The sequence below is a fragment of the Musca domestica genome, unplaced genomic scaffold (assembly GCF_030504385.1).
Source record: "Musca domestica strain aabys unplaced genomic scaffold, Musca_domestica.polishedcontigs.V.1.1 14, whole genome shotgun sequence".
NCBI lineage: Eukaryota > Metazoa > Arthropoda > Insecta > Diptera > Muscidae > Musca > Musca domestica.
This window is the reverse complement of record NW_026712192.1, coordinates 6,431,422-6,448,333: the sequence shown is the minus strand read 5'-3', so window position 1 is coordinate 6,448,333 and position 16,912 is coordinate 6,431,422. Positions and strand designations below refer to the sequence as shown.

Genomic DNA, 16,912 nt, shown 5'->3' with positions numbered 1-16,912 from the left:
TTCTAAACAAATAGAGAAAATATCGAGAAAACAAGTAAGCAAAGGCTACAGTCGACCAGGGCCGACCGTTGAATACCCTACAACACTATAATAAACGATACAGTTTATATAGGCGAGATACTCGAAAGAATTCCACAAGATATTGTGAAAAATAATAAAAGAAAACCATCAGGTTTCGTTCTCTAATAGCAACTTAAACTAATTTGCTCATTTCCAATTTATTGGTAGATGTTGCACGTAAATAGTCTTCCTAGATCTGGAACCAATATTTCCCAAAGACCTATAATCTCTCAGAAGTGGCCAAAGATTAACATTTATTATTGGTTTTCGACTGAAACGCATCTATATGAGATACAGACATTTGACTATATTCTTCAACGAAATCAGCGTTAACGAAATAGTCAGAAGTGCGTCTTTCCTGTGTTTTTGAATTCTCCAAAAAGTCACTTTGTCTACAAAAGTTGGCAAACTATTTCACACATTGAATATTTTTGGATGGCCATCCGAAACTGCTTGGCTTTTGCAATATGCGGTAACCCCCATTCAAATGTGCGTGACGATCGGGCGCTAATTACGACCTGCTGATAATTTTGCAGTTTTTTGGTCCATTTCAACTCCTAAATATATGGCGATCATCTCCAAAAAGAGTAGGCTTCTATTCTGACCCTCATCTTATCCCAATGCAAAATTTCGTAAGGATCGGGCCATAAATGAGATCTGTATATGATATCCTGATATCCTAACTACTTAGTTTTGTTAGCTGTAGAAATATTACCAAATGTTTAATTCAAAATGAAAATATGCCAAAAATATGACAAAATTGAAAAAATATGAGAAAATTTTAGAAAATCAATATTTTCATCTATAGAGAGATATTTTTATGCGATTTTTTTAGACGTTTTTTCTTTCCTGCCAAGAGGCCATTCTGAATTAATGAGAACTGTCGAAATCAGTTCAGCCGTTCTCGACATATAAGAGATCTTTCAAGCATGTCCTCTTTGATAGATATATATATCGCACATATTTTGCTATATATCCGATTTGTTGGATGTTAACATCAATGCAAAGGTCAGAAGTAAACTTGTCATGGCTTAGCGATTTCGCCGGGAATTAAAATATTCGCGGTTTAATGAAAAATTTTGAATTTTTTCAACAAAAAAGATATGGTCTATTTTAGCCGCTAAATATTATCCGATGACCACCCAAATTGGTAGGCTTCTTCCCCGCCCTAAACTCTAGCTACATGCGAAATTCCGCGTCGATTGGTCTATAATTGCGACCAGTAGAGAAAGTGCAAAATCAGGAATTTTTTCAGTTTTTGGTCCATTTCAACCCCTAAACATTTGGCGATCATCTCCAAAAGAAATAGGGTTCTATTCTGACATTAACCCCACCTACATTTTAAATTTCGTAAAGATCGGGCCATAATTGCGACCTGTAGAGTGATTACAAATTAACATGGACAGACGGACAGACGGACAGACGGACGGACGGACATACATAGCTAGATCGACTCAGCTCGGCGAGCTAGGAAGATCCATATATACTTTCCTATATGGGAAACCAATATTTCGAGGTGTTACATAATTTTTGGGCCAATCAAACTTATAATACCCCCAACACATAGTGTTGTAGGGTATAAAAAAATCCAAATTGTGTTGATTTATATGGATGAGTAGCAATTGACTGTGTTTTAGCGATGACGATGAGCCCGGGAGAGTAACAACATTTATTTGATTGTTGAGTAATTTCAGAAACACGAGAGGGGGAACAAAATTGTTTTTATAGGAGAATAATGAATGTCAATTGAAAACAATTATGACCAATAAATGACCACCCCAAACAATGCAGAAGGAATAGCCACGCACAACACACACACACAGACAGTGAGCAAACAATATGAAGGCTTTGGCAGAGAGAGCACAAGTGGGCTCCAATGAAACCCATTAAAATGTGTGGCAATACTTTACTCCAACAAACACTGTTGCTAGAAGAGCACAACTCTATGGTGGAGAGCAACTTGCAAAAGGGGAGTTTCTATGGTTGAATGAATAGAGTAGAAATGAAAAAGAAGAAGAGAGAGCGCCAACCTTATTGTTGTGTAAATATTCAAAGAGAATGGAGTCATTAGTGAGTGGGTTAGGAAGGTGGGCAAAGACAAAAAAAAAAACACTGGGAGCAATTTAAAAATTACTGGTTTTTCTTCTCCCATTGCTGGAGTCCCCCCACCAAATTACACTCACACAAACACACACACATGTCCACAGAAAACACTGACTTGCCAAAGCACCTGGTAAGGCTTTAGTATCGGTCGAACAGCATTTAAGCTAAGACGTGAAATCTGTGCCGTATGCTTATTTATGATTATGAGACAGACGTATGATTTGATGAGATTAACAACAATAAAAAAATAATAATAAATAAAAAGCAATAATAAATCAAATTGTAGTTTTAGTTTTGCAAATGACAAAAATAATTGCAAAAAATCATAATATCAATTAATCGGTTATTTGTATCCTTCAAACGAAAAGTTTTCCAAGCTCAAGTGTCAAGTGAAAAAATAATTTTTCAAAACAATTTGAAAAAATTCAAAACAACTTCATTCAAGTGCAATATTTTCGTTAATTTTTTTACGTAAAATAATTCATAAATTTCCCAACAAAATATTTAACAAATGACAACTATGCCTCCGGAAATGTCCACAACGGCTACAAATCCTTCGTCGGTAGATTTGTCACCAGCTCGGGCGAACACCGACCCACTGGCCACGGCCTTGCATGCATCGCGATCACGTTTTATGATAACGGATATTTTGTCAGCCCAACAAACACATCAAGCAGCGGGTCCGGTATCACCTCCAAATCCTCAGCCACCACCGTACTCGCATCAACATCCGCAACAGCAACATCAGGCCGCTTTACAACATTACATCGCTCAACAACAGCATCTATTACAACAACGTCATCATCGTCTTCAGTATCGTCATCATCAAAATAATAATTCTCCAAATTCTTCACCACCGCCGCCGCCAGCACCACCACTTCACTCCTCCACATCTTCGTTACAACATCATTTACCCCCACCACCGCCGTCGTCGTCTTCATCATCATCACCAGCCGGAACCTCTTCACACTTTCCACCTTATCATCCTCATGCCCTGGCCCATTTACCGCAATCGGCCTTAATGGGATTTTCCGTTGCCGGCGGACGTGAAATGCTTGGTGCTGCCGCCAGTGCTCATTATGCCGCCATGCAGCGCCACAATGAACGAGAACGTTTGCGAGATTTAGATGATCTGGCATATCGGACAGCAGCAACACAGAGCTCCCAAAATCTGGATCCCGACGACCGCTCACGCTCACCCCAGCCGTTATATTTGCGAAGTGATCCTAGGGATATAGCCATTGGCAGTAGTGCGGGAAATGGTGGTAGTGGGGGTGTTGCGGGTGGAGGCGGCGGCGGTGATAGCAGTGTAAGTGGCGACCAGGCCAGCACAATAGACGATAGTGACAGTGATTGTGGTAAGTGATTATTTTTGGCAATTTCGTCCCAGGCAATGCAATTTGCATTTAAATAAAAAAAAAATAATAATAATTCTGTGCCAAAATTTCACAACTACCCCAAAACGTCTGGATGATTAAGACATGTTTAATCAATTTATTAAAAACGCACCCAAAAATGACTTTCGAATCCATTTCTGAGGTCGGAACTAGCAATAAATTAATATTTCCATTTATTATGTGCCAAAAAGTAACCTTTTTGGAGGTTGGCTTTAGAGTAGTCACAATTTGAGAACTATATCAAACTCTGAAAAAAATCTATCCAATTTGGGCTGATATTACATATATGGTGGACAATGACCTTAAAATCAGGTGAATATGTAAATCTGAACTGATCTCGATAAAATTTGCCAGAGGTATTTTCAAGCAGTATCTGATGTCCGGTATCAAATATCATTTTTGTGGAATGCATATTACGCGTGTGAGGGACTTTAAACCCCAAATCGGATAAAACATATATATGGGAGCTATAGCTATATCTGAACCGATTTGAAGTACTGGTCTAGGATGAATTCAGTCGTAATTGCCGGATTTGGGTGGTTTAATGGCGCCAAATTATTAATATCAGCCCAAATGAACTGACTATTGTCACTTTGGACGGAATTTAGTCTAAAAGCGAGTGCTTCACATTTTGGTGAAAATAGGTTCAGATATAGCTCCCATGTGTATTTTTCATCCGATTTGGTGTAAAAAAACCCTCACATGAGTAATATGCATTCCATAACAAGTTAAAAAGCAGTAAGTTCGGCCGGGCTGAACTTTGAATACCCTCCACCATTTGGAACAAATTTGGAAATTTAAAAAAATAAACTCCTTAAAAAACTCTGTTAAATTTTAAAAATACCGAATATTGCCGTTATATTGGGGTCTCTACGACGTGGACCTACATAAGCATTGTATGCCATTAGCCATTACCATATTCAAATTCAAAACTTGAAATAAACGGTGAATAATGTAGCTAAAATCATCAAAATATCGTATATAGGGAGGTACCATTATATCGGAGCTGTGCGAAGACCTGGACCAACATAGACAATTTTCTGTCACAGGCTATAACATCCATTACTAACGTCAAATACGATATCTCAAACAATTTCGGTGTGTATTGTACCTAAACTCGTCAAAATATCGAATATATAGAGGTACTGATATATGGGGCCTATACGAAGACTTGGATCTGCATAGACATTTTTCTGTCACAGACTGTAGTTCCAATTACGAACTCTAAATACGTAATTTGAAACTATTCCGGTGAATAATGGAGAAAAAATCATCAAAATACCGAATATAGGGAGGTACCGTTATATGGGGGCTATATGAAAACGTGGACCTACATGGCCCATTTACGAACTTAACCTGCCTACTGGAAAAATAAACAGGTGTGCAAAATTTTAGCCTTCTATCTCAATTCGTTCGAAAGATAGCGTGATTACAACAGACAGACAGACGGACATGGCTAAATCGACTTAGAATTTTATGCTGATCAAGAATATATATAATATGTTGGGTCTGACATGAGTATTTCGAGGAGTTACAAACGGAATGACAAAGTTAATATACCCTCCATAGTATGGTAGAGGGTATAAAAATTGTATTTGATACCGGTCATTAGATACTGCTCGAAAATATCTCTGCCAAATTTTATTGAGATCGAGATATAAAAAATATGACTTTTCCCAAATTATCAAGAAATAGACGTGCACGCCAAACTGCAACTAAGTCAAACGCCAACATTTTTATTTTTTTTTTTAATTTTATGGAATGAAAGCAAAAATGTCGGAAATAGCATCAAATTTTAGAATAAGTTTAGATTTGTTCGAACTGGTCAAAGAAAAAGTCACACGCTGCCCGACTGTTGCTCTGCGTTATTTTGGCCCATTCCCGGCGAAGCGCTTGCTTGAGACGATCGACACTTTGGTATTTTTTAGTGCCAACCTTGCTTTCCAAATAACTCCAGACACAATAGTCCAACGGATCGGTATCCGGAGATTTTGGTGGCCATTGTGCGCTGGTACTGAAGCGAGGAACCTCATTTTGTAACCATTCTTGGGTCATTTTGTTTGTTTACAAACTGCTGGACAACGGAGAAACCCAAACGGCAGTTCACCACTCGATTGAGTCTATTTTCTTTCTGTTGCGGTGTGAGTTCTTGCACTTTTTGGAAGTTCAATGGCTTTACCCCGAGTTCATTTTTCAATATTTGCAGACTGGAATATTGCGTTATGTTCAGCTCACGAGCCATTTTTCGGCCACTGCGACGCGGATTTCGATCAAGTCGCTTCTTTTCTTTTCGAAGCATTTCTGCTGATGTTGCTGTTTTCTTTCGTCCACTTCCTTGACGTCGTTACCGGTATCACGGTAACGAGCGATGTTACGAGACACAAAAGATTTATTTAAATGCTGGAGTGCCCTTACTATAGCCACTTGTGGTTTTCCAGCCAAATATCACAGAAATCACACTAGCACGCTTGAATTCCATTACGAATAACTTTTTTTGCGGAAAATTCTCAGCAAAATGCTTTTGTGCGCTTGTAAGCAATATTATGAGCTGTCACTGGAATAATTTTAACAGCTGTCGGACGAGTGGCTTACAAATGGCAGCATATATACCATAATGCCCGATATTCGGTATTTAGGTGAATTTAAACACATTTTCAATGGATTTTTCCAAAGTTGATATTTGGAGTTCACAAAAGGTCCCATATCTTGTCTGCCCATGTACAAGTTTTCGTATAGCTCCCATATACTGGAAACCCTGAACATTCAACAGTTGGATGATTTTCAAACATATTTTCATATATCTTATGGTTGGGATTTGGAGTACACAATAGGACCCACATTCTGTTGCGTAAAGTTCTCTATTAGATACTTTTTAACAAATAGATAATTTTTAATAAAAACAAATAAAAAGCAATAGATTCGACAGAACTGAACTTGTAATACCGTTCACCATTTGGAAGAATTTGCAAATATTCAAAAAAAGGTCCGTTGAAAAATACTTCTAAAATCTAAAATCATAGACAGAAAATTGTCTGTGCAGGTCCACGTTTTATAGCCCCCATGGAACCTCCCTATATTCAATATTTTGATGGTTTTAGCTACATTATAAGCAGATTTTTTTTTTCATGTTTTGCATTTGATTATTGTAATAGCTTATGAAAAAGTTGCCTATACCGGTCCACGTCGTCGTATAGACGCTAATATACGGCTATTTTCGATATTTTTTAGATTTTAACAGAATTTTTTTCAGAAAATTGTCAAATTTGTACCAAATGGCGGAGGGTATTCAAAGTTCGGCCCGGCCGAACTTACAGCTTTTTTACGTGTTTTTATTTAAATTTTCTCAAAGGCCTAGGGTAAAGGTCTTAAGAAATGGCTGTAAGTTTCTCCAGGAATTTATACAAATTACGACTTCTCCCAAAATATATATATTAATATATTTATATATATTTACTATCGCATCACATAAATATATAAAATATCTCTGATGATCCAGTAAAAGTAGTTTGCACCAGGAAATGCCATTGGCTGCCGTTTTTTACTAAGCATTAAGGTTCATAGCACAACTATAATAAACAAAACTTCCTAAAATGGACACACCTTGCCCGACTGTTATATTGAAGGGATTTTTTTCGGGGTGATACTTTAAATAAGCTAGATAAATACTAAACCTCCTACAATGTTGTTGAAAACATTTAAGATTAATTTAGCCGTAGATTGGCTGGAGGGATTGAATGCCTAAGCATTGAACCATTCCACAGCAGTGACAGGCAATCTACAACTGTTTGATGAGACCTGTCAAAACTTTTCATTTTGACATTTACACCCCCTCTTTTTGGTGTAACGACGGCAGTGAAGTGTAATTTAATATTATGGCAAGATCAAATTGAAATAAATAAAAAAATACAACAACAACAACAATGGAAACAAATGATCACAACAAAATTGAAATGTAACTGATATTTTGTTTCGATTTCAATAGAAATTTAGACATTGCAACGACAACAACATCGGTAGCGGCAACAAACCTAAATACATTTACTGGCTGGTTCAATGGATGGCTGATTGACTGCCCGGCTAGCTGTCGTTGACTTCTCTTTGGACGAAAACCAAAAACAAAAAAAAAAAAAAAATAAGAAGTCGAAGAGGAAAAGTGAAAAATTAAATTCAATTAAAAGTAAACAATCTCTTAACAAGGTGATATTGTTGTTGTTGCCGCTGCTGCCATTGAATAGCTGGCAGTAAGCTGCCTTACACACATATCGGTTTGTCCGTCCGTCCGCCCGGCCAATATTAACTTTTGGCCGTTTTCGTTTTCTTAACATTTTGAGTTTGATCGACATTTGTGACATTTTCTTAGAGTTTGTTACGTTTTTTAATCGTTTAAGCGGCTTAAAGAAACCGAAAAAATCAACAACGTTTACACAGTCTTCAATGGTAAGCGGCCAGTTGTATGTGTTGTCCTCACCCCATTTGCTTCCAAAGAGGCTGATAGGCAAACTGACAGAGACACACAACACAGCTTATGGGCCAACTTCAAATATGATTCTTGAATGAAAACCTCCACAACCTCCATATAAGGAGAGGAAAACATTTGCGTTGAAATCTATAGCCAAGTAACGTAAAGTCAGCATGAATTGAAATGAATGAAGAGGAGGAGAAGGAAGAAGAAGAAAAAATTTAACGAAAAATCATCATCGAGATGCTGCTCTAAATGAAAACAACTCAAGTAATTGTTCAATAAATGCGTAAAAACGTTGAAAATGTTTTCGGGCGGAAGGATCGACGGGTGAATGAAATGGAGAAGCTTGTTTGAATGAATGTTGAAACAAATCATTCTTATGTATAAGCATATGTGTGTGTGCATTCGCATCTACCTTTAACGGAAATTCCACTAACATTATATTAATTGAGATTTTGTTGTTGTTGTTGTTAATTTACAGTGGAGAGCAAAGTCATGGCTTATTTTGGGGTAAAGACAGTGGGACCGGCATAGAAATAAGTCATAATTTAACGGCCAAAAAACTTTCGCCAAAAATTCATTTTAAAAATACCAAATACAGCCTTATATAAGGGCCTGTACGTCGTGCACCTACATAGGCATTGTTTGTCATAAGCCGTTACTATATTCAAATTCGAAACTTGAAATGAACAGTGAATAATGTAGCCAAAATCATCAAAATACCGTACATAGGGAGATACCGTTATACAGGAGCTATACGTAGATCTGGACCTACATAGACAATTTTATGTACAGGCTGTAGCTTTCATTACGAACTTCAAATACGTCATCTCAAACAATTTCGGTGAGTATTGTACCTAAAATCGTCAAAATACCGAATATAAGGAGGTACTGATATAAGGGGCCTATACGAAGACCTGGACTTGCACAGACAATTTTCTGTCTCAGGCTGTAGTATCCATTTCGAACTTCAAATGCCAAATATGAAACAATTCCGGAGAATAATGTCGCTAAAATCATCAAAATACCGAATATCGGAGGGTACCGTTATATGGGGGCTATACGAAGACATGAACTTGCACAGACAATTTTCTGTCTCAGGCTGTAGTATCCATTTCGAACTTCAAATGCCAAATATGAAACAATTCCGGAGAATATTGTCGCTAAAATCATCAAAATACCGAATATAAGGAGGTACCGTTATATGGGGGCTATACGAAGACATGAACTGGCACAGACAATTTTCTGTCTCAGGCTGTAGTATCCATTTCGAACTTCAAATGCCAAATATGAAACGATTCCGGTGAATAATGTCGCTAAAATCATCAAAATACCGAATATCGGGAGGTACCGTTATATGGGGCCTATACGAAGACGTGGACCTGTATAGACAATTTTCTGCCTTAGGCTGTAGTATCCATTTCGAACTTCAAATGCCAAATATGAAACAATTCCGGTGAATAATGTCGCTAAAATCATTAAAATACCGAATATCGGGAGGTACCGTTATATGAAAATGTGGACCTACATGGCCCATTCACGAACTTAACCTGCCTACTGGCAAAATAAAAATGTGTGCAAAATTTTAGCCTTCTATCCCGATTCGTTCGAACGATAGCGTGATTACAACAGACAGACAGACGGACATGGCTAAATCGTCACAAAATTTTACCCTGATCAAAAATATATATACTTTGTTGGGTCTAAGATCATTATTTCGATGAGTTACAAACGGAATGACAAAATGAATAGTATGGTGGAGGGTATAAAAAATAGCTAAGATGAACCGGGTCCTAATTTTTAATACCCTCCATCATTTTTAAGGAACTTCAAAAATTTAGAAAATATTTTGCGAAAAATGTTGCTCAAAGGATAATCGTTATATGGGGGCTTTACGAAGTCGGGGACCAGCATGCGTGATTTTATTTTCTCATAGGCAGTATTACCCATTACGAACTTCAAATACGAAATTTGAAAGAATTTCGATGAATAATGTCCTAAAAATGATCAACATACCGAATATCGGAAGGTATGGAGCATATACGAAGACGTGGACCTGCGTAGACAATTTTTTGTTCCAATTTTGTTCCAGGGCCAATTATATAGGGTGAGATGAAAAAACTGCAACCAACTTCAGACTGTTGTCATTCCTAAGCTACTCGTTCGACAGCTGTTAAAATTATTCCAGTGACAGCACATTATATTGTTTACAAGCGTATAAAAGCATTTTTGTGAGAATTTTCCAGAAAAAAATTTATTCGTGATGGAATTCAAGCGTGATAGTGTTATTTCTTTATATTTGGTTGGAAAATCGCAAAGTGGCTATCGTTAGAGCACACCAGCATTTAAATGTGAATAAATCTTTTGTGTCTCGTACCATCGCTTGTTACCGTGATACTGGTAGCGTAGCCGATGTCAAGTAAATGGACGTAAGAAAACAGAAACATCAGCAGAAATGGTTCGAAAAGTAAAGAAACGACTTGAACGAAACCCACGTTGCAGTGGCCGAAAAATTGCTCGTGAGCTGAACATATCACAATATTCCATTCGGAAAAAATTTTGAAAAATGAGCTCGGGGTAGTGCCATTGAAATTCCAAAAAATGCAAGAACTTACACAACAACGAAAGTTGTGAACTGCCGAATTTGGGTATCTTTCCAACAAAATAAGTTATACAGGGTGAGAAAAAAACTACAACAAAGTCAAACGCCATAATTTTTACATTTTTTTTAAAATTTTATTGAATGAAAGCAAAAAATGTCGAAAATAGCATCAAATTTTAGAATAACTTTAGATTTGTTCGAATTGGTCACCTTTGCACGAATAATGGCCTTCAAACGGCCAATGAAACCACACACTGCCCGAATGATGCTGTGCGGTATTTTGGCTCATTCCCGGCTAAGCGCTTGCTTGAGGTGATCGAAACTTTGGTATTTTTTAGTGCCAACCTTGCTTTCCAAAATACTCCAGACACAATAGTCCAACGGATTGGTATCCGGAGATTTTGGTGGCCATCGTGAGCTAGAAATAAAGCGAGGAATCTCTTTTTGTAACCATTCTTGGGTGGAGCGTGCTGAGTACGATTGTGCTAAAACCTGTTGGAATGTCCAAGGTCTGCGGCCAAAATGTTTGCATGCCCAAGGCTTTAATGCACCCTGCAGAATATTTTCGCGATAATATTCCGTATTTATTCTGAACGGAGAGCGACCATCGGCTGTTATGGCGGCCCACACCATCACCATGGCCGACGCTTGAGTTCTGGTAGCCAACCGAAGGTGCACATTTTCTGCTGACCTCTTTGGCAAGTAAACACGATCATTTTGTTGGTTTACAAAATGCTGGACAACAAATATTTTCTCATCGGAGAAAACTAAATTCGGCTGTTCACAACTTTCGATCAAGCGAAGCAACTTTTAAGCTCTTTTGAGTCTATTTTCTTTCTGTTGCGGTGTAAGTTCATGCACTTTTTATACCCTCCACCATAGTGCGGAGGGTATATTAAGTTTGTCATTCCGTTTGTAACACCTCGAAATATACATTTTAGTTCCCACAAAGTATATATATTCCTGATCAACATAAAATTCTATGTCGATACAATTTTATGTCCGTCGTGTATCCGTCTGTCCGTCTGTGGAAATCACTCTAAATTCCGAACGAATTGAAGTTGATTGATAAAATTTTACTTAAATGTATATCATGTCTGCAGGACTTTTGGTATTGAAAATGGGCGATGTAGGTCCACGTTTTGGTATAGCCCCCATGTAACGGTACCTCCCGATAATCGGTATTCTGATGATTTTTAGCGACAATATACATCGGAATTCTTTCAAATTTGGTATTTGATGTTCGTGATCGATGCTACAGCCTATGACAGAAAATTATCTGTGCAGGCTTACGACTTCGTAGAGCCCCCATATAACGGTACCTCCCGAGATTTGGTATTTTTCTTCGGTTTCTTGGTTTCTTCGTAAAGCCCGCTTATAACGGTACCTCCCGATATTCTGTATTTTAATGATTTTAGGGACATTTTTCACCAGAATTATTTCAAATTTTATATTTGAAGTTCGTAATGGATACTGCAGCCCATGGTACAATGATATCAAGGTAGGGCTATGATACCATATGATTTCAATTTTTTTATTATCTTGGCTTAATATGTCATCTTTATTAGTTTATGTATGTTTTTTCTTTTCAATAACAAAAAAATTGTTCAGAAAACATTAAGATTCGGATGTTATCAAAATGTTTATTTCATCGTATGCATTGACAAAATCTAGAGTTTTTGTAGCGAAATAATCCTTTAGAGATATATAGAACCAGGTTTTGAAAAGAAGTGCTGACCTTTCATTCAGTTTTCGGGGTTTTCAATTATTTATTCAAAATAAATGCAAAAAGTTGTTTGATTTTTTTATTATTTTGATACTAATTCTGACATTACAAGCCAAACAGGCAGACCTCTATACTTGCAATTTTTTCAAAGTTGGCCTACCTTCTCTTCATTGTACCATGCTACAGCCTACTTACTTGTTTACTTGTTAGTACATACATACATACTAAATGCAGGTCGCATTAACTATCCGATTGAGATGAAATTTTCCAAACAATTCTTGTTTGAACTAAGGTTGAACCCTATTGAAATCGGTGAGCATCGGCTCAAATTTAGATAAAACTTCAACCGATTTCGGGTTATTTGTGCACCAAATGGCCAATATCAGTTCAAAAACATGAGTAATATACACTCCACAAGAATGATATTTGCTATCAGGTATCAAACGCAGGTTTGGTGTTAAAGTCCATAACAAGGATAATTGGTACAGTACATCAGACACAGCTCGGAAATACTTCTGCCAAATTTTTTTAGAGATCGCTTCAGATTTGTATATACCTTCCATATACATCTTTATTGAAAATCGATTCAGAGTTGGATATAGTTCGCAAATTGTGACTACTCTCATGTCATGATACGTATTCAAATAAGGTTTATAGTTGTTATGACCTACTTCCTACAAAAATTCCCAAAATTAACTGTTTATGTTACGGGTATCATATAGTCGTCCCCGTCCGACTTTTGACCTTTTCTTACTGGTTTTAAATTTTTGGTGTTTTGGCCATTTAGTGAAACCATTATTGCCAGGAACTGCCTATAAAAGTCCGCGTATTGATATAGTCCACATTAAACGATAACTTCCGATTAAAGAGCTTTAGTTTTTTAACAATATTTGTTAAACGAATCAGATGCGATTTGACATAGATAAAATCTTCTTTCGCAAAAAATCGGTACACATATGGGACTCCCAGACAACCGAAATTAGTTGCAACTTCACTCTTCAGGTTCTTAGGGGAAACATACCCTTTCCTTTAAGGTTTTACAAATTTAAGAATTCATTAAAGCGATCCATGTATTAAAATTTCACAAAGTTGGAGAATTCCGAGCCTATTTTACTTGTTTCATATGAATCATCTCACAGAACGTTACATATTTGTATTGAATACAGTTCTCATATATTATTCTCCGTTCTTTCCACTGTGCTCATATGTCAAGAGTCAATTCCAGTTGGGAAGCCATAACCTAAATCATCAATGAGTCGACGGTATCAATGAATGCCAACAATAGCGAGATTTTCGAAAAAGGTTCGATACATTTTCCAATCTACATTGGATCTAATTTTGATTTATAATTACTTCAGATTCGAGGGGTCTTTGTTTTGTGATTGTCTTGACTTTTGTGTTTTTGAAAATCATTTTCATTTCGTGGAGAGAAAAGAAATGAAAACAACTTCAACAGAGGTGCTCATGTGTTGCCTTAATGTTCAGATTTGTAACAGTTTAAATGCATTTGACTACTGGATATTTCAATGACGGACTGGGTGACTGACTCTATCCATTCAGCAAATCAGCGGCGGCGAAGGAGATCACTCTTGCACTCAATAGAAATGGAAAGTAAATCAGTTTCCATTTGAAATGTATGTATGTATGTAGTATGGAAGTATGAATATCTTTATAGCCGTTGAAATGTTGTCTTCGTTATTGGCGTACTAACAACTTGGTTATGTTTTCATTAAGACGACAGGTGAAGTGCGCATGCCTGAATGTGGGAACATTGCGATTAAGCTGCAGCATATGTGGAGGGGGAAGTCTATTTCTCTATTACCCCCCGTTGCAGGCTTGTAATGGGTATTTCTTTGAATTGTTATTGGCTTCTCTTAAAGCGGAAATTAGATTTTGTTGATTGTTGTTTAAAACAAGAAATTGTTGTATTTAAATTAAGCGATATGCTGTTGAAGTGTTAGTGGGAGATATGGGTATTGTTGGTGGTGAGATTATTAGAAACTGAACTAGGAGGTGGAGGGTAGAGGAAATATATTCGCAGGAGATATGTAATATTATCAATCAGAAAGAGTGGCATTAAGTTTGGCCGGATGAACTTTTTTTGAAAGGTTTTTTTTTTTAACCGCTTTCGTTCCACCAAACCATGGAGGGTAAATTACAGACAACTTTCTGTCATAGGCTGTAACTTCAAATACTAAATTTCCGGCGAATAATGTCGCTTTAATCACCAAAATACCGGAAATAGGGAGGTTCCATTATATGGGGGCTATACCAAGACGTGGACCTACATGATCCATTTTCAATACCAAATGTCCTGCAGACATAATACACATTTGAGTAAAATTTTATCAACCTTCTTAATTACTAAAATGTATATTTCGAGGTGTTATCAACGGAATGACAAACTTAATATACCCTCCATACTATGGTCGAGGGTATAAAAATTACTTATGAAGGACCACGTCTTCGTATAGCCGTTCCTTAAAAATGGTGGAGGGTATTAAAAGTTTGGCCCGGCCGAACTTAGCTGGTTTTTTACGTGTTTTTGTTTTATTTGTTTCTCTTTTAGTAGCGTAAACAAAGAAGCGTTCACCTGACCCTGAGAGAATCAGGACCGATTTCAATATAGTTTAACCAAATTTATTTTTAATCCAAATTCCGCCAGATATTACATTTCAATTTCATTGAAATCGGCCGAAAATGTATATGGGAGCTATACCCAAATCTGTACTGATTTCGATATAATTTTCAAATTTATTTTGGTATGACATTTCATTACACATTCCTAATTTTATTGAAATTTGGTGCATCAAATATACGAAATAGGCCGAAAATATATATGGAAGCTATGTCCAAATCTGAACAAATTTCAATATAATTTGGCAAAATTATTTTCCTATCAAAATCCGTCACTTATTCCAAATTTTATAGGAATCGAACATAGTGTTCGGTGCATCAAATAAACGAAATCGGTCGAAAATATATATGGGAGCAATATCCAAATCTCAACCGATTTTAATATCATCCAGTAAAATTTATTTTTGTAACGATTTCCCCTACACATTCTAAATTTGGAGACGGTATCTATAAACGATCCATAAAAATGTGCATTCAGAAACAAATTTTTTTGGATGTAAATTTGATTCTGATGCCATAACTTTATTTCCAAGTGGAATTTTAAAAAATTATATAGCCTATGTTACTTTCAGGCGATACTGTAATAGTGGAAATTTTCAGTTTAGCAGTTTTTGAGTCTATAAATTCCTCTTTTATAAATATATTAAGGAATTCTAACCTAAAACATGGCACACGAACTCATAATTTGACGTACTTACTCATACACTTACATACATGTATTGTAGACCGGCAAATATTTCAACAATGAAGTAGAAGAATAAAAGCCTAAAAGGTAACACAAGTTAATAACAATTGAATCTGCACAGACACACACTCACACACACACGCGAAAGCCAATAACCCAACAATGTGTGACTGTGTGACTGACTGACTGACTGGTGGGCTGAATGAACTAATGAATGAATTGCGGTAAGTAACAATTTTGTGGATCAAAAAATTGTAAATATTTTTTTTGGAAAAATACTTTCTTAGCTACTCAATAACCAACAGAGGCGAAATAAAAATAGAAATACTCAAAATATTCAGCCAAACATGTTACAGCAGTCAGTGTTTAGGGTACTGTGTTTGGTAGTAGGTGGGTTATTAGAAGAACTCATAATCGACATTTAGGAGCTAAATTTCAGCAGCATAAATAACATGGGTCATTAGAAATCTACTTTTTGTGGCATTTTATTAGACATTTTACTATTCGAAAATATGAAATATATTTTCTTTTAAAACAGCACGTTCGAAAATAGTTGTTCAGAGTTCTTAGTTTCGTGAATATCTAACTTTAATCCAAAATATCCTCTTTTACAAGTAAATATATAGAACAAATTTGCATACCCTCAGTCATATGGCTAGAGAGGGAATATATCATTTGATACGTCCAAAACGGGTTTCACCGAAATAACGATTTTAGATCCTGGGTCTCTTTGGACCAAATCCGTTTCAGGACATTTGGAGTCGATCTAGCGATGTCCGTCCGTCCGATAACTCTCGAGGGGAGTATCCGATTAGATCCAAACTTAATATTATTGTCAAACTTAGATCGAGTTCAGAGATGGGCAATATCGGTCCACCCCCTACGGTATCTCCCCCACAAAATGTCAATATTTTCAAAGAAAATAATTTATGGCACAGAAAGAGAAAGGATAATCCGATTATGCTCCACTTTGCATATCCTAATATTGACATTAGTGCTAGGTCAGATGCAAAAATGGACAATATCGGTCCGCACAATCAGGTACCTCCCCACAAACGTTTAAAATTTGGAATAATTATTACTCATATAAAATGTGATGTAAGAATCCGATTATCTTCAATTTTCGCACATGACAATATTTTTACTAACCCAAGATCTGGTGTGAAGATGAAATAGATCAGACCACTCCTTTAATTTAAAAAAAAAATATATATATATTTTCTGCACAGAAAGAGAAAGG

General features: G+C 36.6%; 1 protein-coding gene across 1 annotated transcript in view; it reads left to right on the top strand.

The window, feature by feature from the left end:
- Positions 1 to 2,295: 2,295 nt before the first annotated feature.
- Positions 2,296 to 16,912, top strand: part of LOC101892452 (homeobox protein B-H2-like) — a 71,018-nt gene continuing 56,401 nt past the window's right edge. Inside the window, exon 1 of the mRNA XM_005185831.4 lies at positions 2,296 to 3,521. Coding sequence (XP_005185888.2) covers positions 2,675 to 3,521 — 847 coding nt within the window. The 5' untranslated portion in view covers positions 2,296 to 2,674. The remainder of the gene's footprint in view (positions 3,522 to 16,912) is intronic.